A 21,422-nucleotide genomic window follows, 5' to 3' on the forward strand; every position below is an offset into this window, starting at 1 on the left:
ATCTCCTTCGAATGCGGCAGTAAGTCATTCTCCCCACACCCAAGAGAAAAGGAAAAAGAAAAAAAAAAAAAAAAAAAACGAGACACCCCCACTAACCTCAGAGAAAAAGTGGTCCCCCACGGCGTCGCCTACGAAGAATTCAAAGCAGCCTCCGAGGCCCCACCACCGGTGATGCGCATCTCGGAGGCATCCATCGCCATCATGTTCGAGTCGTCCCGCGCCTTCACCATCACCGACTACGCGTGGAACAGCCAGAAGCGCCACGAGCATGAGCCGGCCATGTGGGATAATCTGGTGGATAACTTCTCGAAGCACAAGGATGAGGTGGAGGCGCTTTTGGCGAAGAAGGCGAGTGGGTTGAAAGTGTAGAGATGTATTGGTATGAGCTATGATGCTACCATTGTTTTGTTTTGTTTGTTTGTTTTGATTGAGCATTCATGATTGGTGCTGGGTTGAGCGATTGTGTGTTTGTTTCTTTTCTTTTCTTTTCTTTTTTTTTTTTTTTTGGGATGTTGTTTCTTTGTTGTGTCTAGAGGTGCATGGGTGTACAGCAATACATGTCCTTTGAATGATGTGGTGGTGGGGTCTTTGTTGGTTGTAGTGTGTGTGTGGCGTAGTAGCTCTTTTGTTGAGGGAAATGTACTGAGTAGGAGACGGTTGAAGGAGGGGGAACCTTCAGTAGTGAGCACTAGGAAGGACGGACAGCTCCACTGGCACCTCTTCCTTCGGGAGCTTCGGGTTAGAGCTCAGCGACAGCCTTTTGCTTGGCATTTCTTTGCTGAGAGACTTGTTCTATAATATTTCATGGGTGTATCAATATTATGGTACGTATTTTGAGCATTCGAAATTATGCTTAGATTGCTGAACCTCTGCCAATACGTGTTTGGTTCTATAATGCTACCAATGTTAGTCTGTCTTTTCCCGACAGCTCAGGCTATTTGGGGAAATCGATCGACTATATATATTGCCTGGTGCTATACAAGAATTTCAATCAAAAGCGGTCCATGTTGGTACTAGTAGCATATACCTTGACGAAAAAAGCCAGACAATGCAGGCATAAAGAAAAATCACATAAGCTGAATGGCTTCACGCAATACTTTAAGTTTCAGTGTCAAAGACACACGTGACCCTGTGTTATACTCTTATGATTGTGATAGAACCATCGCCATAGAATTCATTATTGTCCACCTCCCCGGTTATTCTAGAGGACGTAATCCACACAGACCCAGCCTCGGTTCATAATGCGGTGTATCTGGTAAAAGTTCTAACATCAAACCATAACCGCCTGTATCCAAGAAGCTGCCCGGAAAAACCCCATTACTCTGAGAAGGAGCCACCGCAAAACGCAGGATAAAACAAAACTCTTGCGAATGTCTTTTTATTTTCATGAATGGTATCAACACGGCCCAGAAAACAGACATACAATTATCTAGGCAGACCGTCGCGTCTGCAGTTCCAAATCCTAGGAGCCCTCTCGAAGGGTCGGAGAACCTCATCTTGCCAGAGGTGAGAAGTCTATCACATTCAATCACAGGAAATAGTCGGGGGTACGCCTCGAGACCATTGGCTCGCCCGCACGGGGGCAGGGATCGAATTGTAGGCTACCGAACGACAACGGTTAGCTAAAAAAAAAAAAAAAAAAAAAAAGAATTCAGAGAACGAAGTGTCACGTACAATGTATACTTCAAATGCTCATCAATCTCCATAATCGCGGCTTGGTTACCGCAGCGGTAGCAATAATTCGGCGCTAAACGCGTATTAGCTATGACCTGAAAGCGAAGCATCAAGGCACCTACCGGAGAAAATTGTGACCACGTTCCGATCCTGCGACCAATTATATCCCTCCATTACAAGCTGATGTGCTCGTGCAACCAGAGTCAAGCCGTTGTTATGATTAAATGCTTCCGAAATATCCTGCCCGAAGGTGTATCCAGCACCACGGGGCGAGATTCCCCAGCCACATCGGTCGTCGGGGTCACTCCACAGCAGGTCGCACATCGGTCCCTCGTGGGGGACCTCCTGGATCCGATCCAGGGACCGAATGTTGTCAAGCGTGTCGATCGACGGACTCAGGCCGCCGTGGAGGCAGAAGATCTGGTTTTCGATGAGTGCGGTGAGGGGTAGGTAATCGAAAAGATCCGTGAAGTATTTCCAGACATTGGCGTTGCCATATTTACGCAAGCACTCGTCGTAGAATCCATATACTTGAGTAATCTGGCGGGACTCGTGATTTCCACGGAGGATGGTGATGCGCTGGGGGTAACGGATTTTAAGGCAAACAAGGAGGGTAACGGTCTCTACGGAGTAATAACCACGGTCGACATAGTCACCTAGCAAAAGGCAAGGAGGGTTAGAGGGACCAGCCAAAGACCCCGACACGGGAACGTACCCATAAACAGATAGTTTGTGTCTGGATTCGGGCCTCCGATGCGGAACAGTTCCATTAAGTCGTGAAACTGGCCGTGTATATCACCGCACACAGTCACTGGGCATTTCTGTAATGGCCAAGTCAACATCCGACCGGTCGCGTCGCTCAGCTCGCGAGGAAGGGAGAACACAAAATCAAAACAAAGGCACGTACAACTGGTTGCACATTGGATTCTTCCTGCAACACCTCTCTTGCCTGTATCCCAAAATTAGTCTCACCCACAACCCGCACCACAGTCTGTAAACCCTGGACAGCAACACACCCGATCACACAGTCTCCGCACGTCTTCCTCCGCTAGTTGCTTGCAGCTCATCAAATTTTCAATCCATCCGTCCAGTGTCGGTATCGACCCAGGGTCAGACGTCGGCGACAGGCGGTGGGGCTCGGGGGACCGCGCAGTATCGATTTCCATATTGTTGTCCATTTAGAGTGATCCCAGACAATGCGTTAAGGGTAGGATGCTCGGATGGCTGTGGGCGAGGAGGGGCGGAACACTGAGTGGGCGGGTCTCGTGAGGCTGTCGGTGAGGGTGACGTGTAAGAGGAAAATACAAGAAATTAAAGGAACAACAGAATTGGAGAACTGAAATAAATTCTAATAGGACAAACACCGATTGCGACGGTGGTGGTTGTGTAGATGGGGATGAAGTTGATAATGAGGGTTGGAGGGGAAGGAGGAAGAGTGGAAGGGAGGTTTGGACTGAGGTTTGGTGCTGGCCGTGCAGGTTTGGTCGCTGCCTCTCTGCGCTGTGGTTGGTCCGTGCGCCACACTGCACTCAGGCCGCAAACCACCAGCCACAATTCCCCCAGGATCTCCAAAGCATCGCCAACCCCGCCACATCTGGAAATCTCTACCTCTACTTGCGCAGAATTACGAAGTGTTCAAGGCTTTTGCACAACCGTGGGACTGAGATAATATTCAGTGAGCTGTACCATTAAAATACATAATCCTTCGTTACAAATTCATTACCGGAGGCAATTATTGTCTCCCAATCTGTCATCATGTCGTAGAATCTGTTTTCTGCCCGACTAAGTTAGACCGACAAGGAGCTTAACCGCGCGCTTAGATGATGTCACCGCCAAACCCAAACCCGCCAAATCCGCCTCCGCCGGCGCCACGTCCTCCGGAGGGCCCGCGCCCTTGCCCGAAAGGTGCTCCAAATCCTGGCCCGACAGGGTCATATCGGGCCCCGGGCGGCGCCTGCGGATCATATCCTCCCCCTTGGGGGCCGCCGAATAGAGGATCATCAAAAGTTGGGTGCATACCTCCACCTCCGCCTCCGCCAAGTCCTGGTCCAATGCCCCCTCTGAGAGGGTCATGAGGACCTAGTCCAGGAGGATACAGATCTCGATCTCCAATATTGAGCGGGTTTCTGCCTCCCATGCCGGGAGGAAATCCGCGAGGCGGTCTCTGGATTTCGAACTCATCCTCGAATCCGGGTGGTGCAAAGTCTCCCGGAGGAACTGGTCGCCGAGGCGCTGTCGCCAGGGGGTCGTCAAATGGATACGGGCGCGCGGGCTGTGGGAGTTGATCATCTCGTAATGGGTCGCGTCGCGGGGGTCTCTCTTGTGGCTGTTCCCGTACTGACCGACTCGTGGCCTCATATCCTTCCTTGTATAATCCGGGAGCGAGCTTTTGGATCACGTTTATCTTGAATAGCCCAATCAAATCAGTCAAGCGCGGTGTAGATATGAACACTTCACGGAGAGTGGCGTTTGACTCGGTTGTTGATGAAACAGGCAAAGAGGACGTAGAAATGAAGTCTTTGACCGGAAGGTCAAAGGAAGTGGTTTTGTCATCTCCCAGTGCCAGGGCGAAAACAAGGGCATTATTTCCTATCCGGCTGACTTTGAGCAGATACTGCATCGAAGACTGCGAATGAGCATAACGGAAGGAGAAGGTATCGTTTGCGTTCCATCCTGGAGGAAGAGATGGGCTGTCCGAGGAGCTTTCTGGTGGTTCTAAAATATCAGCAAGGAGCAGAGAAAGGAAGGAAAGTAACCGCATAAGAAAGAACCGAAAAACACAAACCTATCGTGTGTTCTTCGCCAAGGCCCACAAGACGAAAGTTGACAGCCAGCATACATGCATGGCCGATGAGCGCAACCGCTTCGTACGGAGTCTTGAGACTGTATTCCACATTTCCGTCTCCCTGTAGAGCCTTCTGGGAAAGGTCCAGAACATTCTCGGCCCGTAAGATGTCTATATTTCCGGCCATATTGAGTATTCGTTGGTTCAAACGATGCAGAAGTTGGTAGATACTAGTATATTAGGTCGCGATGATGATGTGGGAAGGCAGAAGCGCTATCGCGGCCTTCACGTGTTGATAAGTAGATTGTACGCCCGCGCTAAGCCGAAGGCAGTAAGGTCGACCTGCCACGGCGTGTTTTGTTCCTCGATCTAGACCAGACATACATGCACACTTTTCCAAGATCTCAAAGGCTACGCAACATTCGAGCACTATTCCATGATATGAGTAGTAGACTAAGCTGCTGTAACGAAATCTTCATACTGACGGTCTTATGATTCATTCACCTACCACACCCCAGCCAAGACAGATGGAGCAAGAGTTGTCCATTCGAACTGAAACAGTAAGCATGGAGTGAGAACTTGAAGCTATCTTGCTAGCGTATCGCAAAAAACTCAACAAAGGCGCTACAAAACCAAAGCTCTGGTTAATCGAGGCTCTACTTAAGGTGTCTACCATCGGATACCGAGAGAGTCAATTGATTGGCGGCCCCACAAAATACCCGATGAGGCAAAACGGCCAGCATGTGATCTCAGCCTATCATGAAGTTTGAACTCATCGGGACACAGACCTTGCACGATACATCCGAACCTTTCACGAACTCCACTTGGCGAAGCATGCTCTGGGTGATGCCATCCAATCACATATCCAGGTAGATTGGTGGAAATGCCCCGGGTCGGTACGTAACAGTGATTCTCTGTCCAAAGGATCGGCCTGACATAATACTACAACGTAGGGCCTGCATGCTTGACATGCAGGGAGAAGTGTCGAAAGTGTGATCGTGCACGTCCCAATTGTCAGCGCTGCATATCAAAGGGTCTAGTATGTGGAGGGTATCCGGAGCAGTTCAGATTTTGTGGTATTGCTAGTCGAGGAAAATGGAAAGGCGCCCGGATACCGGTGAGCACTCAAAGACCTCGGAATGCAGCGCACAGAGGAAATATAGAGCAACGCATCCATCAGCAGCAAACTCCAGGAACCATGAATGCGGCTCTGACGTCCGCGGAAGAAGCTCACCCGTCACCACGCACGGACAAACCCGATACGGATACGCAAGAGATATCCAACGACATCGCGGAGATACTTAGATTGCCTGAAACCGAGACACTTCTCACTCATTGTAAGTGTAGTCTTTACTCATGAATTCTTCACAAACATGGTAATGACCTCGTCCAGATGACAAGTTTATATGCCCTCATCAGATCTCCGAGATTGGTAATGAGACCGACAACCCATATCGGTTATATATCCTTCCTTTAGCCCGAAAGCAAATTGGTTTACTATACGCTGTGCTTGGCTTTTCAGCTTCACATCTCGGGCAATTGACGGGGAACCAAACGATGCACGAAGCCACTGCGGTAGAATATCGCATGAAAGCTATACGGGCTCTCAGTGAAGAGATCCGTAGGAGTCAAGCATTAACTTTGCTGGAGGATGAGCAAGATGCCGTTCTTGCCATAATTCAGATTTTATTACTTCATGATGTGTGTGGCTGAGGACAGAGAGTGTTACCCTTCCATTCTGAGAGCCTGACCGTTTAATACAGATAGCCGAATCCGGAATTTCGACTCATGGGATCCATATAACAGGGGCTATGTCCGTCTGCAAGCGGCTATTGATTTCCGAGGGACTAAGCGGTCACCGTCAGCGGGCCGTGTTCTTTCTGGGCAACCTTGCCTGGTATGGTATTTGGACAGCCCAGTATTTCGATGCGTACTAATTCCTTGAAGGCTTGATATTATCCGCGCTTTTGCGGGTCCAGAACGCCTCTGCTTCTCTCAAGATATCCGAGAACTGGTTGCATGTGCAAGTGAAAACACATTCGAGATGGTGAACGGATGTCCTCGAGAAGTGTTCCTGATTATTGGTGGCATTTTGGAAAAGTCCAAAGAGCACACATTGGGGTGGCTTACATGGGATGAATATCAGATAGCCATGCTCGTGGCCAAGCACAAGCTATACGCATGGGATAGCAAAGAGAAGATATACCCTAGTAGTGACCCTCGTTGGCTGGCTGTGGCGGAGGCCTTCCGGTTCGCATGCATACTACGCATCCTTCGCTTACTAGACGATCTTCGTCCGGCGAAAAGCCCGGACATACAAGACTGTGTGGCTCGGATCTTGGATGCAACCGCAACCATACCTTCGGACTGTCCACTGGTCGAGCTGCTCATTTTACCTCTCTTCATGGCAGGCGCAGACTCCCTTGCACCGCATTCACAGTATTACATTCTATCCCGATTCAAAGAGATTGAAAAGAGATCTGAGGTTCGCAACCCAGTGCCTCGAGATCTTTTAGAGAAGGTATGGGCTGCTCGTGCTGCCCAAACACCCGATGATGATAGAAATATCTCGTGGACAAGCTTTGTAGGTTGTCTGCTTAAAAATCCGCTTCCTCGAGCCCCACTAACGTTGCTCAGACTCATTGTCCTGGAATTGCACGACAACATGACTATCTTATCATTTAAAAACCTGAATTGGTTGTTATATCCTGAGATAAATGATTTCTAATACAACGCTGCCAGACGCGAGAAGATACTGGAAGCTTTTGATGATAATACTCTCCGTACCTTAGTGTACAAGACAAGTGAATGAAGAGAGAGATCAAGAAATGAGAAATAAAATGACAAAGAAACAGGAAAATGAATATAAGGTGAAGAAGCTGTTGACGGAGGCAGTATCACTCCTGGCTAACCCACATATCTCTCATATAGTCTTAGTCGCACGTTGAGACTTTCATGCTCTCAGCCGTGTGGTTAATGCAGGCGCAGCTTGGAAACAAACTTCCTCGCTAAGTTTGAAGTTGAGCTGTCCCTGATAGGGTGCATCGATTTTTCTTCACGTAACCGTTGCAACATCGTCAACAAGCTCGCTATCACAACAGCTTCCTGCTCCTGCCCACCACTTTCAGGGAGCAAGAGCACACCTTCGCTGAAGTCTATAGGTAGCCACCACAATGCCAACATGAATATAAATTGCGAGTATCTCGGGTTCATCAAGATTGACCAAGGTGTAGCGGAACAGACTGTTTGGTCCTGGGTGGACTTGCCATTGAACCAATTTCCAGGGTGTCTCTTTGTGTCTTGGGAGACGCCATGTGAAATAAGGATGCGGGACTTTGTATTCTCCTCTCACACTTGGTTCGATGGGAAAAGATGCTGTCATCGGACCACTGGCGTGTTCGCCCTGATCGGTCACAAGAAAGAATTCGGCGCTACCAGAGGCAATGAAACTAGCAAGGTTAGCGTTGGCATTCTCTGAAAATGAAAAGACAGCACCCACGCATTGGCTTTGACGTCGTCGCTCTGGCTCAAGCTTCTGCGCTGAATTTGCAGCTCCACAACTTCGTCCGTTCTGCTGGCGTCGACCAGATATTCCACCCGCGCGTTCATGTCGTCACCCCGAGGCTTATCCATATAACTCAGCTTGGCCGAGTGGAGATAACTACCGAAGACCGTATCTCTAGTGGAATCCCGATAGCTCGCGGCAACATTATACACAGGGAGATGGGAAGTCATTGAGTCATGGCGAGGAATGTATAATGCTCGCGTGAAGTCCTGAGGTGGGCTGTAACGAGCATGACTTTCAAATGTACCATGTGGTGGTTTGGAGACATTAACCAGCCCCGTGGCGCATGGAAAGGTATTTGATGACACTGTCAATGATGGCACAGACATCGCCATATGAGATCGACACGTGGTTGATTCAAGATATGCGTTAGATCAAAGGTAGACCAGGCGCCCCGCTGAGTTATATACCTTGGTTTCCTGGCTTGCCATCATGTAAGCCAGCCGAGTCTCCAGCAGCAAGAAGTCCCATTACAGAAAATACGATGAACTTGTGAGAACGAAGGTCAGATGAGGGTCATCGCCACATGGATTTAGTTCCAAGATACTCATTTAAGTAAAGAAAGTGAAAACGCCAAGAGCGCCAAGAGCTGCAGGGCTACAAGCTAGCTCACTTTAGGTTAGATCAATCACTACGCTAACTCCAAGTGACTGCCTTACTTTCCTAATACAGTAAAAGTGTCAACCTGCACTCACTGCCGATTTGAGCAATTCTTCCAACCCGGTCAAGTCCGATCCTCGGTGGAGTATCCTCTGCATAATAATATAGATATAAGGACATCCCTACGTTAGACAAACCTTGATTCTCATCACCTACACCTCTCTACCACCGACATTATACAGTCACGATGACCACCTCCAAAGAATGGCAGAAAATGCTCAGTGGCGAGCTATACTGGGCCTGGGACGAGGATCTACAAGCCAACCGCGAACGATGCAAATTAGCATGTCAGCAGTTCAACGAAGCCGGACAAGTATCTAGACGGCGCAGGGTGGAACTATGGAGAGAGTATGCTTGTTTGATCTCTGCACTTTGCGATATATACCAATAGACATCTAGTATAATTGGGGATACCCGTCCTCTCCCACCCCCTCTCGCGGATGCCAAAGAAGACGAAGATCAATTCAAAGATACAGACCCCTTCGTCGACCCCCCAATCACAGTCGACCACGGTCTCAATTTCAAGGTCGGAAAAGGGACATTCCTCAACTTCAACTTGATCGTCCTGGATACCTGTCTTGTGACAATCGGGGAACGCGTCCTATTCGGCCCCAATGTTAGCATCTATGGTGCCACGCACCCGATGGATCCTGCTGTGCGACGCGGGCTCGAGGGCCCGGAGGCGGGGAAGGAAGTGCATATTGAAGATGATGTTTGGATTGGCGGGAGTGATTATTTTGGCGGGTGTTAGGGTTGGACGGGGGAGTACGGTTGGTGCTGGGAGCGTTGTTACCAGGGTATGTCTTTCTTTTTCTTTCTCATCATTGCTATGGTAGATTGCTAACTTGCCACTAGGATGTGCCACCTTTTCACTTCGTTGCTGGAAATCCGGCACGGGTGATTAGGAAAATTGAGACGAGTATGGATCCGGAGCAGCAATCGAATCAATGATGGGAAGAGGAGGTTTCAAGCAGGAACTGGGCGTTTGTGGGTATTTTTGTATGAGAGAACGCTTTCATGACTATTCTGTCGAGTCGAGTTATGGGCAGTGCGATAAAATCCATTGCTTGAAATATACTGGGGTGTTTGAGGGCCCCCATGATAAAGGGAATAGTAACTAGTGATATTCTACCAGACTCGTACAGGCGTACAGGAAAATGCTAGAGAAGCCATATCTCACGGCATAACGAAATTTTATGGTATCTAAATCCTGAAGTACATATTTTACAGCATCGCCTTAGGGAACTTCTTCATAGCCTGTCGTACGCCCAAATCGGCCAGGATCTCCTCCGTTCCACCCAAGATGGCGTCGAACTTGTACGTGCGATGGAACATCTCGATGACCTTGCCCATGCCCGTCTGGGTCAGACCACGACCACCGAAGATGTTCGTCGCTTGCTCAGCGATCTCCTGCGCGGCGCGGGTTGCGTGAGACTTGAGCAGGCCGATGGGGCCACCCAGATGCGTCGCTTGTTCCTTGTAGGTCATGTTGCACATTTGGTAAGCGATGGATTCCAACCAAGCTTGGTTGGATTCGCAGAGAGAGATCATTCGGGCGAGTCTGTCTATGGTTAGCATTTCATTCTTTCTGAAGAGGGGGTGGTCATTACTTTTGTCGCATCACAGGCTGTTCAATCAGCTTCTTGCCGAAGACAATACGCTGATTGCACCATTTCATGCACTCCTCGACCACCGTCATGGCCATGCGGATCGTGCCGCAGGCCATCATGAAACGCTCGTGGTTGAAGTTGCTCATGATGACGATGAAGCCCTTGTGTTCCTCGCCCAGCAGGTTCTCAACAGGAACCTTGACGTTCTCGAACTGAATGTATGCCGTACCGGCGGCAGTCGAGTAGGAGGTCTTGATCAGCTTAGTCTCGACGCCCTCGCCGCGGGGGACCAGGATCACGGAGAAGCCCTTCTCAGTCTTGCAGCCCACAACGAAGTAGTCGGCGAACATGCCGTTGGTGATCCACTTCCTACAGGATGGTTAGCTCATGTTGTGACTGTATAAATGGTAGGGGTCGTACTTGGTGCCGTTGATAATGTAGTGCTTGCCATCTGGAGTCTTTGTCGCCGTGGTGCGCAGTCCAGCCACGTCACTACCAGCGAAAGCTTCGGTGATGGCAAGACACATCTTCTTTCTGCCCGACAGAACCTCGTCGGTGATCTGGTCGCGAAGAGGCACATTGCGCAACCACTGCTGAACGGCGGTCAAACTGATAGCCATACCAGCCATGTTTCCGTCCGAGAAGCCTGCCAACCGTTAGTATCCAGTACCTCGCTATGACAGTAAACACCGAAGAATGAACCCACCTCTGGCGTTCGCCCGGCTCAGCTCCTGCGAAACAATCAAATCATGCAGATAGTCGAACTCCTTTCCATCAACAGCACCACCCAGCAACTTGCGACCATGCAAATGCTTTCCGGGGCCCAAGCGCATAGCCAAAATGCCAGCCTCCGCCATGCGATCGATCAACTCTTGACTGATATAGGTGCCATCCTTCTCCTTCTCCTGCGCCTCGGGGTAGATATAACGATCGGTGAACTCGCGCACGGCGCGCTGCAAGCGACGATGGCTGTCCTTATAGTAGGGGTTTTTGAAATCCTTACGCAGCCAGAGGGGCTCGGCATAGGGGACTTCGCTGAGGCTGCCGGGTTCGCGGGGCGCAATGTCGGGGGTTTCGCCTTCTACGGTTCCGATGCAGAGCTCATCGCGGTATTTCTCGAGGACTTCTTGACGGTGGAGGTTGTAGAATTCGGCGGTCGCATCTTGGCCGGCGACCTGGGCGAGGACGACGCTACCGCCGGGGTGGGCGTCGAGGAAATCTGTGAGGTCGTAGACGCGGTGATCGATGATACACCAGAGGGAGTCTTCGGAGGCGTGTTTGGCGACCTCGGCGCGCGAGAATGTTTTCGACATGGTGATTCTGTCTTTTGGTTTCTTGCCCACCACACTGAACGGGAGTTATTTCTGGGGGGGGAAGAACTAAAACTCTTTTTGCGGGGAAAGGTCTGCCATTCTATAATAGTCTTATACAGGTGTGCCAATCATGGGAACCTCATTACAGACGAAGATTTTACCGAGGCTTCTGCCTCTTGCGGTAAGCCGATTTACCGATCCGGGGCCGAGTGTATGCGACTCGAGAACGAAATATTAGGATCTTCAGCCGACGATTAGAATATCTCTATTCTGATTTGTCCTGATCCTTGTAGAACTACATACCTGAAGCATGGCTGTCCGATGTGCGCTGTTCAAGGGTGTTTACATCCCTTGTTCTCCTGTTCTCGTGGTCACCAACCATTTGTCTTGTGAATGGGTCTACCTCGGCTAAATCCGCCGAAGCTCAGTTTAATTCCAAGGGGGAACCTGATCACTAATCTTAGGCTCCACCTGAATCTAGTCCGGTGGCGATCTCAGATCCATCAGACCACGTCTCCATCTCCATTCTCCAACCAGGTCTAGGGTCTAGAATATCATGTGGTCGTTACTGATTTCGGAAGTCACCTGTCTTACCTTGACCCTAAACATATCCGCCCAGATTAGGAGAAATAGTGTGTCCTGTTGGTTAACAACGAAAAATGTGTTGGAATAAACCTACGCAGTAGTTTCAAAGAAATACAACGTGGCAATGCTGACGTTCCACCGGCACTTGGCCTGCCAACGCTCGGCTTTTGATCCGTGCGGTTGCTCGATTGGCTATATAACACCTCTTAATCTCATTGACAAGGTACTGGACCTTGGGCACGGACACCATCTCGTATTCCTGCCTTTATGAAAGGCCGTTTCTGGTCAGGTGAAACTGATGAAGGTGGTAATAGACGGTCGTATCTTAATGTCACGGACGATGTCGCATTTCTTTTTCCTGCTGGGTTGGATTGTACTAGACTGTAGATACGAAGTATAATCTATTTTTCCAAAAAAAAAAAAAAAAAAAAAAAAAAAAAAAAAAAAAAAATCAAAAAAAAAAAAAAAAAAAAAAAAAAAAAAAAAATCCCACTCGTGGCTGTTGATTTATTTGAAATGAGCGAAACTCTATCGAGGGTTTGGGTCAGACCTAGAATAGCTTATACTAGACTTTAATTTTCTGTACTGTAGTAGTACCACTGAGGAAATGTAGAACATTAGCAACCCATAACGCGAAATGAGCATAATCCGCCTCTAGTTCCTTTGACTAGACATCCTTTCTATGAGCTTGACCTCTGGTAGAGCAATATTCTGCATTGAAACTCGTCCAGATCACACGAAGGGATATCGTTGCCGTTGATATAAAGGCTCCTCATTACTTGTCAATTCGAGAATTCTGGGACCCCTATGACGAGGCCTAAATCGGGCCTTTTTCGAATGCCCACCCCTCATGCCATACGCTGGTGAGACTTGTCTTTTTGCGGACGGTTTAGCCGACGAAAAAGGCGTCGGGCGCTCTGTCTTGACCTGCACACGAGACTCCAGATCTATAGCCTGTTGTTCCCAGAATCCCAGACCGGTCGCCTCCAATCGCTGCAACTTCAAGTTACAGATCTCAATCATTCGCCCGAAATCGTGTATGATTGTTCGCAGAGCCAAGGCCGATTCAAAGTGCTCTTGCTGGATGGTCCATTTAACCAGCTCTCCGTCAAACGGGTGGTGGCATTCTGTGCCAGCTGAGATTTCTGCGGGGGATTGTGAGATAGTAGAGGACATGGCCGATTTCTGATTCGTGGAAGAGTCGCCTAGTGGAGGATTTTCAACCACCGGCTGGGGGTGCTGAGCGAGGTTCTGAATGCGGTCGAACGGCTCTGCAGACATTTCTGTCCAGTATCAGCAGATGTCTGCCAGTGCGCTTATGCAGGGCTTGATATACCTTTGGCTTCTCCAGCTCGCTTTGCCTTCGGTTCGTTCTTGGTACGCGCCATATCCCAACTCACGTCGTTTGCAAGGGTTGAAGTGGAGAGGGTCGTTCTCCAGGAGGTATCTGGAACGTTATTACGCTATTCGAATGATTCTGTTTGGATTGTGATCTTGTAGCTGAAGCTCAAAAGATAGACGTGGAGGTAGACGGAGATTTGTGTTCATAGGACGGTTGTCGAGAAGAGAAACATAAGAATCCCCCATGGCTTGAATTCACTGATAGAGTCTAGCCAAACCACAACCCCCAAAATTGCCAAACCCACAGTTTGGTTGTGGCTACCCTCTACAGTCAGAACCAACAAAACTCCTTCAATATACCAAGCTGGATCCTGATATATTCAACATGCCTGTCTACATGGTCGACCAGTATATTTTTCTATTTCCCTATCTTCCCCATCTACCTATAATTACCAAAGCTAACCCTTGCACTTTCTTCCCGTCCTGCAGACATCTTCCCGGCTATCCACAGCACCAAAAGGCCAACCATCGCCCATTACTGGCCTCCCCGGATGGGAAAGGAATCACCAGCCACTGTCTTCTTCGACCAAGTGGATGAATCCCTTTCAGGGGTCATGGATTTCGTCATTATCGAGTCTAGCGTTTGTCCTCCTAAGCATGATCGGGAGGAGATGCCCTTGACGGTTCTTTATGTCAATTGGGAGGAGAAGGGCAGTGCTCTATACGAGGCAGAAAAGATGCAAGAGCTTATTGAGAGTGCTTTTCCATATCTTGAATAAGTCGGTGGCTTTCCTATAATGTCAAGCGCGATATTTGAACACTGATTTTCGAGCTGGTATCGTATCTTAACATTCTGGCATTTATTGTTTTTAAGCCGCCCAGGGTACCTACTGAAGTAATAAAAGTGGAAGAACCAATGTATGAAGTTGAAGCTCTATGGAAATGACCTCTTGTGCTCTCCTCCCTTGTATTAATCTTAACTATATATCACTGAAGGAAAGTATCACAATCTTGTCTTGGGGTTTTCTTACAGCTAAAGTTCAATACCGAACTGCCAAGTGGTCACGACATTGGGCTGTTCTTAGTATTGTATACTGAATATACTTCAATTTATAGCCCGTGATGGCTTTCTTCGCCTTGATATACACATCCAGGAGTGAAATGTCCACTTCAATGGGCAATGTTCTCTAGTTAAGGGCTTTCTTACTGTGGAATCTATCATTCAATATAGGACCGACGCTGATCAACGAGTGTCGTATACTATATTGAGCAGGCTTGATTGATCACCTCATTCAATATCTAGATGAGGCAACGAGGATGACCATAGAACTGCTAGACCTTTTCATCATTACCCTCGACTAGGGTTAACTCTTCTTAGACTTGACTTGATTCTCCTATCGTTATCAGTGGAGCCAGCCCTTATCAATCGATATCCGAGCGAACGAAATTGAATCCAATCCTTTTCGGGAAATCTCACGCCTTCGGAAGATTCCTGAATATATCGCCTAAACAATCAGCCGATATCGCAGCGATCCACAGGGAAAAGACAGGCCAGGCCCAACCCGTCAAACAATGCATTCAGAAAGATATAACTATATAAAATAAGCCCTAGTCTTATTGTTTCCCCCTTCTGCCATGCCGGCAGAAGAACCCCTCTGGCGCAAGATCCTCGAGATCGCCCTCGGGCAATGGTTCCTATTCGGCATCGGCATCGTCATCCTCATAGCCTCCCAGGCGCCAGCGCCGACAAAAGACCAGGACCTAATTGAAACCGTGATTTCATATCTCTGCGTCACAATCATCTTCTTCATCACGGGGTGTACATTGTCGACGCGCGCGTTGATCGAGAACTACAGTCGTTGGAAAGTCCACTTGTTCGTGCAGATACAATGCTTCCTCTTCACCTCGGCATCGGTCTATGCCGTCGTGTCGCTGTGCGCAACGAACCCTGCCTTCATGGATGAGGCTTTACTAATCGGCCTGCTTCTCATGGGATGTGTGCCGACGACCATCTCCTCCAACGTGGTCATGACGCGCAATGCGCACGGCAACGATGCCCTGACGGTGGTCGAATCCACCATCGGCAATTTCCTGGGGCCTTTCTTGACGCCCCTGCTCATTCAGATGTACTGTCTGCCGAATCCATGGTACACCGATTTTCTTTCCTCGGAGCAGGGTAACTATGCGGCGATCTATAAGCGTATCTTTAAACAAATTGGATTATCCGTCTTTGTGCCTATGGTAAGCACCACATACCACAAACCCACACATATGAAAAAGAAAGAAAAACCCGAAAACCACCAAGATTAACAAAAAAACTCCCAGTTCATCGGCCAAATCCTCCAACACCTCTTCCCCAAAGCAGTCCGCAAGGTCTTCACCACCTGGAAACTCAGCAAACTAAGCTCCGTCTGCCTCCTGCTCGTCGTCTGGCAAGCCTACGACGCAGCCTTCAGCTCAGAGGTATTCACCTCCGTCAAGTCCTCGAACATCATCTTCGTCGTCTTCATCTCGATCGCTATGTTCCTCGTCTGGCTGACCGTCTCGGTCTCGGTGTCCGTCCTCTGGCTCTCGAGGGAAGACACCGTCGCAGTCGCGTACTGCGTCCCGGCCAAGACGCCCGCCATGGGCGTCCCGTTGGCGAATCTGATCTTCACGGGTCTGGATGTGTCGCAGAAGGCAAAGATCCAGTTGCCCATGGTTATCTTTCAGGGGTTGCAGATTGCGTTTGGGTCGCTTTTGGTGCCTGTTTTTCGGGGGTGGTTGGTCAGGAAGATTTATCCGGATCGTGAGGGGGAGTGTGGTTCTTTGGAAGAGGAGGAGAGGTCGAGGGAAGCGGCTAAGAGTGAGTGTGATGGCCAGGGGAAATGAACTGCATGCCAGAGAGACGAGGCTACTTGGTTTGGGTGTGGGCCGATGTTATGATGTTACGAGCTGTTTGTGAATCGGTAGGCTTGTAAAAATACCTTCTGCATCTGTTACTAGACTTCTACCTTGCATATTGTTGGTGTTGATAAGTATATAGGCCATGGTTTATTACAATCACTGCATTCAGTCGACTTCGTTCAATGTTTTATGCAAATTTTTCGCTCAGGCAGTGTTGTATGCCGACCTGTGAGAGTTGAATGTTCCACTGAGCAACTAGTGTTATGAAACGCATGAGTACAACAGCATATTCCTCGCGGATCGTTTGGTAACTGAATTAATTTTCTCTATACAACTACACACTCGCCAAAGCCTGTCAGGGCATAACTATGTACAACGACGACTCGTACTCGCATCGATGCTACCTACATTAAGACAGCTCAAGACGCAGTGCATCGTACTGGACATACACCGTCCCCGGGAGGACGGCCGTCTCGTAGTCCGTGGCATCACGAGGCAAATGCAAGGTGAGCACATTATTCCCCACGTTCAGCCAGTCGGCGGGGAATTCCATGCGCGAGCGCACCTGGTAGCAGCTGACAGCAGAGCGGACGATGCAGCTGCTGGACTGGTTGAAACCGACCAGCAAAGTGAGTGGCTCCGGCTGCTCGTTGATGTAGCTCTCCAACGCCAGATTCGCGTAGGGTTCAGTCGCGTTGTACACGTCCGTATTGCCAGCTGCCGTCTTCGCGCCGGCTAGCTGGATAGTCAGCGTGGCTGTCTTGCGTCGCTGCAGCTGCTTCTTGTCCAGGGAGAAATTGATTGTCCAGTCGTGGGTGGTGTCATATTCGACGTCAGGGTTTTCAGGCGTCGGGCCGAACACCGACCAATGCACGGTGTTGAAATCGACAGCCGGGTCGCTGCTACCGATGGTATAGTTGACGCCGTTGGGGAAGTCCTGCTGCCAGTCATACGCTCCCCAGTAGATGAGGTGCTGGGGAGGGTGCAGTGGGTGTGTGGGGTCTGGGGCGACGCCATGGAGGAACTCGCCCGAGGACTTGTCCGGGGTTCCCAGTCGCCAGACCTCAACACCGGCAGACTCCTGTTCCCAGGTCTCCTGCACCTTGGTTGCCTTTCCGGCTTGCACCTCGATGCCATCTTGCATGAAGTCGCCGAAGATGCCGTCGGCAAACACAGTCAAGCGGTATTTGCCCTCCTTGACGTGGTCCAACTGGAACGATCCGTCTTGGCCCATTTCGGCCCAGTATTGATGCGACGAGGCCTCCACCGAGTTGTCTTGGAAGTATTGTCCATCTACGGTCAGGATTGCGATGGGTCGCTTGGAACCCTTGGGCAGCTTGACCTGTCCGTGTACGCTGCCGCGTTTGCTGGAGGGAGCATACCCTATCACATGTTTGGCGATGGAGTCGTAGAAGTCGGCGTTCCATCCTGGGTCCGCTAGGGACTCTGCCTCCGATCGCAAATCGTCCAGAGACGCCGCAGAGCCCTTTCCACCGTTGAAGAGGAAGTACTGGGGGCCAAAGGTGCGGTCGAAACCATTGGTGATGTTTGGCGTGCCTTCTCCATGGTGGTTCGACACGAGATAGTTGTACACGATTCCGTCGACTGTCAGGTCTGAGTGGAGGGGGCCCTACGCTGGTCAGCGGCGCGTTTAGAAATCTGCCATGCTCTTCTAACGTACACCGTAGTAAGTGTCCTTGGTGTTCATGACGAGCCACGCTCCGTACGTGGTGCCGTTCGAGTTGGTTCCATCGGCATATAAACCATGGACACTGCTGTCTCTCCACACTGTTACCAATTAGCCGATGCAGCATATCACCATTTCCCACAGAAGCCTTACAATTAGAGAAGGTATACTTGGTGAAATACTCGGAGAATTGAGTGTAGTACGCATCGTCCGGGGTATTGTTGAAGCGCCAGGTTGCATCTTGCACGACGACCTGGTTCTCGATGGCGTCCTTGCTGGGGAGGGGAGCCGTCTGAGCCTCACTAGATGTCAGGTGTGTCCATAGCTCAGTATTCGGGCGGAAAAGGGTTCGGAATTCTTGCAGGTTGCGCAAGAACGGCGTCGTCTCGTTGTAGTATGCCAGCCGGCTAAACGTATGCAAGCCCGTCTCGCCGTCTCGGAGGAACCAGTACTGCTGGAAGTGCTGCCCTGTCGGCGTGTATGTGTCGTTTAGGATTACACCGGCGTATTTGGTGCCAGTTGAGTCGGTTCCCTGCACTACCTCCATACTGGGGTTGGTGCTGCCAGCCGTGTAGAAGCCGGAGGGCGTACAGTAGCAATCCAGATACGGACCAACACCGGTACTACCCGATATAGGGCCCAGGAGATCCTGGCCATCGAGGAAGAGCTCCGAGACATGGCCCTTGTCTTTGGCAAAGGTGGATGTTAGTCGGTCATTGGTCAGGGTGATTGTGCTGTTGTCCTCCGTGACCTTTAGGGCTGCGGATGCAACAGAGGCGCAGGCAGACGCCACGCCTAGGGAAGTGCGAAGACGCATATTGTAACAGTCAACGTCTAGTAGCTATCCGCTGAGCAATTCACGCTACACGGCAACTTCCTCCATCTCTGAAGGGACATTCCGGGAATTTATAGCTAGCATAGAACCTTCACCGGGTTCTCCGCCGGCGGTTATTATCCCGAGACGAGCTAATTTAGACGAAGGCATGGCGCCATTCCGACCAGGGGCATGAAGCTTGACCAAACTCACGGCCATGTGGACCGTCTCCATTGCGGAGCCCCGGAGAAGCACCAGTTAATAGAGTCAATCAGTCCGGGGCACAAATGCGGGGAGTCCACACTGCACTAGTTGCAAGCGTCGGATTGATGGAAAAACTGCTCGGACCACATTCACCCGAGGATATTAAATGAAGCCAATTTCACATCTGCTGGTTAATTATTGTAGTACCTGCTGTGATTAGAATTATTCATCTCTGCATGGTTGAATTGGGTGTTCATTAGATGAAAAAACTAAGAATGTTCATGGACCAGTGAAGAAGAATACTATAGACAGATATATAGAGGGACTACTTTTCTGAAGCTCTTGATCTGTAGCCATTGTATCCGACGACATTTCAGAGTGTTGGATGCAATATGCTATACCTAATGAGATACTCTCTCTCTTTACTCCTTACTGAATACATTAGTGGTATTCTTCTAAGATAACTAAACACCAGTAACGCAATGAACACCAGCACCTATGATTTTACATCTGTTCAGGCACAACGCCTGTATCTTTACGCAGCCGTGAGGGCTGCATTGGCTATTGTCTTTCTTGAGTGATCCACTCAGCACTTACATGTTCTGGCACTGACGCTAGAGCTAATGATGAAAATATTTGGATAAAGAGACTCAAGACTACAGATTAAAACTGCCCATACATGCCCTACACTTGGTACGGCCTTACCGGCCATGCTACTGGACTTTGCCCAAGATCAATGTATGTATACACCTCCTTAATCTATTAGTTAAATGTTAACTTCCGTGATTAGCAATTAGGAATCTTACTTAGGCATGGCATATGTATAGGAAAATTTATATCCCTACGTCCGCAGAAGACTTGGGAAATGCAGGGTCGAAGCTCTCTTGGAGCAGATAATTTCTGATTTGACGGTCATTATCCCGTCATCGGAACTGGTTTAACCGTTGTGCTGCTCGGTTTCACCCTCTTGTACCACATGTGGTACGTATACACTTTCTTCGTCCATCGAATATAACTTCCGTGACTAACAACTATGAATTTTATCTAGATGGGGCATGTCTCAAAGTGTTAGAGGCGATAATCTAACTCGATACAAAAAGTAAGATAATCGAGCTAGAATATATACTCCACGCATCAAGAATGTCTCAATATTGGGCAACGATTGACTGATACTAAGCAGATGGCAGATATACCACGCGATCATTGGTACTGTCAGGAAAGGAAGGAGGGAAGGGGGGAGTAGCATTATCAAACAGCTCAATTAGTTAGGACTTAACCAAGATCATCAATCTACCAGTTCGCACCGCACCGATCAGTTCTGGTGGGATACTTATCTTCTTGCATATCTATATCGGTCTAATCTGATCGATTCCTTACATGGCGTCCCAGGTGAGGAACACCTAAGCTCGAGGTTAGTGGTAAACGAGCACTGCGAGAAGACACCCCAAAGGACCGGGGTGAGGTGCATCACAGTACGCTACTTACAATCATAGTAGCCTTTATACTGCTACACAGAATCTGCCATCTTCCGGCAGAATAGAGGTAAGTAAACATTCCTTCGTCTATCGAAAATAAATTCCGTGACTAACAATTCTGGATTTTATCTAGGCATGGGCCATTCATCGAAAAATACTCACCGCAGTCATCGGCTGAGTTGGAAGCCGCGCTTGAATCACAAAACAATGTATGATAACCTCTGATTAGAGTTATATCATATACAAACAGAGAAATTGTATATCGTCACCGTCATGTAAGGAACAAAAGCACAGGAAGTAAGGGGTTAAAATCGCTTGTATGTTAGAACTAAGCTTGAAAAGAACTTGAATACATGAACAGTTGAAACTGATTCATGATCAATTATATCTTGGCATTTTGATATTCTGTAGAGTTGTTAATACCATGAGCCACACCGATATGGTCGCTCTCTGAGCTTTGAGGCGTACATGCCTTAACCATGCTTTCCGTGCGGCGGCTATATGGTAGAAGGGGATGTAAAACCTATTGGTTTCAACTATCAAGTCTTGGTCTAGCGAAGGAATCCGCGGATGCAAGTGTATGCTTTCGTTGAATGATGGCTAAAGGTGTGTCATGAGGTAGATATCGGTTGAATTCGTGACTGGGAGAGACTGCCTCTTCGATAAGCTGGCATGAAACGCATTCAGCAGCAGATCCACCATTCAGTCGCTCTGTTTCAGAGAATGATAGGACTGTCGAACTGGCTCATTGAAACCCTCGTCAGGAAGAACCTCCATGTCTTTAGTAATCTCCAGCTGATTGTGGGTCTATAGCAGAATGAAC

The 21,422-nt window shown here is 49.1% G+C and overlaps 10 protein-coding genes across 10 annotated transcripts; 4 read left to right on the forward strand and 6 right to left on the reverse strand.

The window, feature by feature from the left end:
* Window positions 1–111: 111 nt before the first annotated feature.
* On the forward strand, window positions 112–369 carry BDV37DRAFT_282334 (putative homogentisate 1,2-dioxygenase; the record flags this gene model as incomplete). Its single annotated transcript, XM_032087018.1, has 1 exon — window positions 112–369. A coding segment is annotated over one exon (258 nt), but the record flags the coding sequence as incomplete, so codon positions are not given.
* A 581-nt stretch (window positions 370–950) lies between these two features.
* BDV37DRAFT_246369 (serine/threonine-protein phosphatase) lies at window positions 951–3,110 on the reverse strand. The gene is made up of 6 exons (XM_032081754.1): window positions 2,691–3,110; window positions 2,582–2,623; window positions 2,390–2,495; window positions 1,797–2,330; window positions 1,675–1,747; window positions 951–1,601 (listed from the first exon to the last, which is right to left on the reverse strand). The coding sequence occupies exons 1-6, from the start codon at window positions 2,850–2,852 to the stop codon at window positions 1,529–1,531; spliced, it is 990 nt and encodes a 329-aa protein (XP_031942117.1). The 5' UTR covers window positions 2,853–3,110; the 3' UTR covers window positions 951–1,528.
* A 233-nt stretch (window positions 3,111–3,343) lies between these two features.
* Window positions 3,344–4,916, reverse strand: BDV37DRAFT_246370 (proteasome inhibitor PI31 family protein). The gene is made up of 2 exons (XM_032081755.1): window positions 4,460–4,916; window positions 3,344–4,380 (listed from the first exon to the last, which is right to left on the reverse strand). The coding sequence occupies exons 1-2, from the start codon at window positions 4,644–4,646 to the stop codon at window positions 3,491–3,493; spliced, it is 1,077 nt and encodes a 358-aa protein (XP_031942118.1). The 5' UTR covers window positions 4,647–4,916; the 3' UTR covers window positions 3,344–3,490.
* A 369-nt stretch (window positions 4,917–5,285) lies between these two features.
* Window positions 5,286–7,288, forward strand: BDV37DRAFT_102540 (uncharacterized protein). The gene is made up of 6 exons (XM_032078206.1): window positions 5,286–5,355; window positions 5,413–5,796; window positions 5,853–6,160; window positions 6,223–6,356; window positions 6,407–7,043; window positions 7,097–7,288. Exons 1-6 carry the CDS (start codon window positions 5,343–5,345, stop codon window positions 7,142–7,144), a joined length of 1,524 nt encoding a protein of 507 aa, XP_031942119.1. The 5' UTR covers window positions 5,286–5,342; the 3' UTR covers window positions 7,145–7,288.
* Window positions 7,115–8,615, reverse strand: BDV37DRAFT_102559 (uncharacterized protein). The gene is made up of 2 exons (XM_032078207.1): window positions 7,959–8,615; window positions 7,115–7,908 (listed from the first exon to the last, which is right to left on the reverse strand). The coding sequence occupies exons 1-2, from the start codon at window positions 8,357–8,359 to the stop codon at window positions 7,584–7,586; spliced, it is 726 nt and encodes a 241-aa protein (XP_031942120.1). The 5' UTR covers window positions 8,360–8,615; the 3' UTR covers window positions 7,115–7,583.
* On the forward strand, window positions 8,573–9,561 carry BDV37DRAFT_102572 (trimeric LpxA-like protein). Its single transcript, XM_032078208.1, has 3 exons — window positions 8,573–9,032; window positions 9,084–9,481; window positions 9,540–9,561. The coding sequence occupies exons 1-2, from the start codon at window positions 8,872–8,874 to the stop codon at window positions 9,433–9,435; spliced, it is 513 nt and encodes a 170-aa protein (XP_031942121.1). The 5' UTR covers window positions 8,573–8,871; the 3' UTR covers window positions 9,436–9,481; window positions 9,540–9,561.
* Window positions 9,562–9,907: 346 nt separating this feature from the next.
* BDV37DRAFT_102522 (acyl-CoA dehydrogenase family protein) lies at window positions 9,908–11,944 on the reverse strand (the record flags this gene model as incomplete). The annotated part of the gene is made up of 5 exons (XM_032078205.1): window positions 11,911–11,944; window positions 11,001–11,848; window positions 10,715–10,940; window positions 10,295–10,663; window positions 9,908–10,245 (listed from the first exon to the last, which is right to left on the reverse strand). The coding sequence occupies exons 2-5, from the start codon at window positions 11,605–11,607 to the stop codon at window positions 9,909–9,911; spliced, it is 1,539 nt and encodes a 512-aa protein (XP_031942122.1). The 5' UTR covers window positions 11,608–11,848; window positions 11,911–11,944.
* A 980-nt stretch (window positions 11,945–12,924) lies between these two features.
* On the reverse strand, window positions 12,925–13,580 carry BDV37DRAFT_282341 (uncharacterized protein; the record flags this gene model as incomplete). The annotated part of the gene is made up of 2 exons (XM_032087019.1): window positions 12,925–13,475; window positions 13,529–13,580. 2 exons carry the CDS (start codon window positions 13,578–13,580, stop codon window positions 12,925–12,927), a joined length of 603 nt encoding a protein of 200 aa, XP_031942123.1.
* Window positions 13,581–15,168: 1,588 nt separating this feature from the next.
* BDV37DRAFT_293491 (bile acid:sodium symporter family protein) lies at window positions 15,169–16,404 on the forward strand (the record flags this gene model as incomplete). Its single annotated transcript, XM_032089427.1, has 2 exons — window positions 15,169–15,774; window positions 15,859–16,404. The coding sequence occupies 2 exons, from the start codon at window positions 15,169–15,171 to the stop codon at window positions 16,402–16,404; spliced, it is 1,152 nt and encodes a 383-aa protein (XP_031942124.1).
* Window positions 16,405–16,828: 424 nt separating this feature from the next.
* rglB (polysaccharide lyase family 4 protein) lies at window positions 16,829–18,923 on the reverse strand (the record flags this gene model as incomplete). Its single annotated transcript, XM_032089428.1, has 3 exons — window positions 16,829–18,049; window positions 18,101–18,207; window positions 18,260–18,923. The coding sequence occupies 3 exons, from the start codon at window positions 18,921–18,923 to the stop codon at window positions 16,829–16,831; spliced, it is 1,992 nt and encodes a 663-aa protein (XP_031942125.1).
* Between the last annotated feature and the right edge of the window lie 2,499 nt (window positions 18,924–21,422).

This window comes from Aspergillus pseudonomiae (assembly GCF_009193645.1).
Source record: "Aspergillus pseudonomiae strain CBS 119388 unplaced genomic scaffold BDV37scaffold_27, whole genome shotgun sequence".
In the NCBI taxonomy this organism is placed as follows: Eukaryota; Fungi; Ascomycota; class Eurotiomycetes; order Eurotiales; family Aspergillaceae; genus Aspergillus; species Aspergillus pseudonomiae.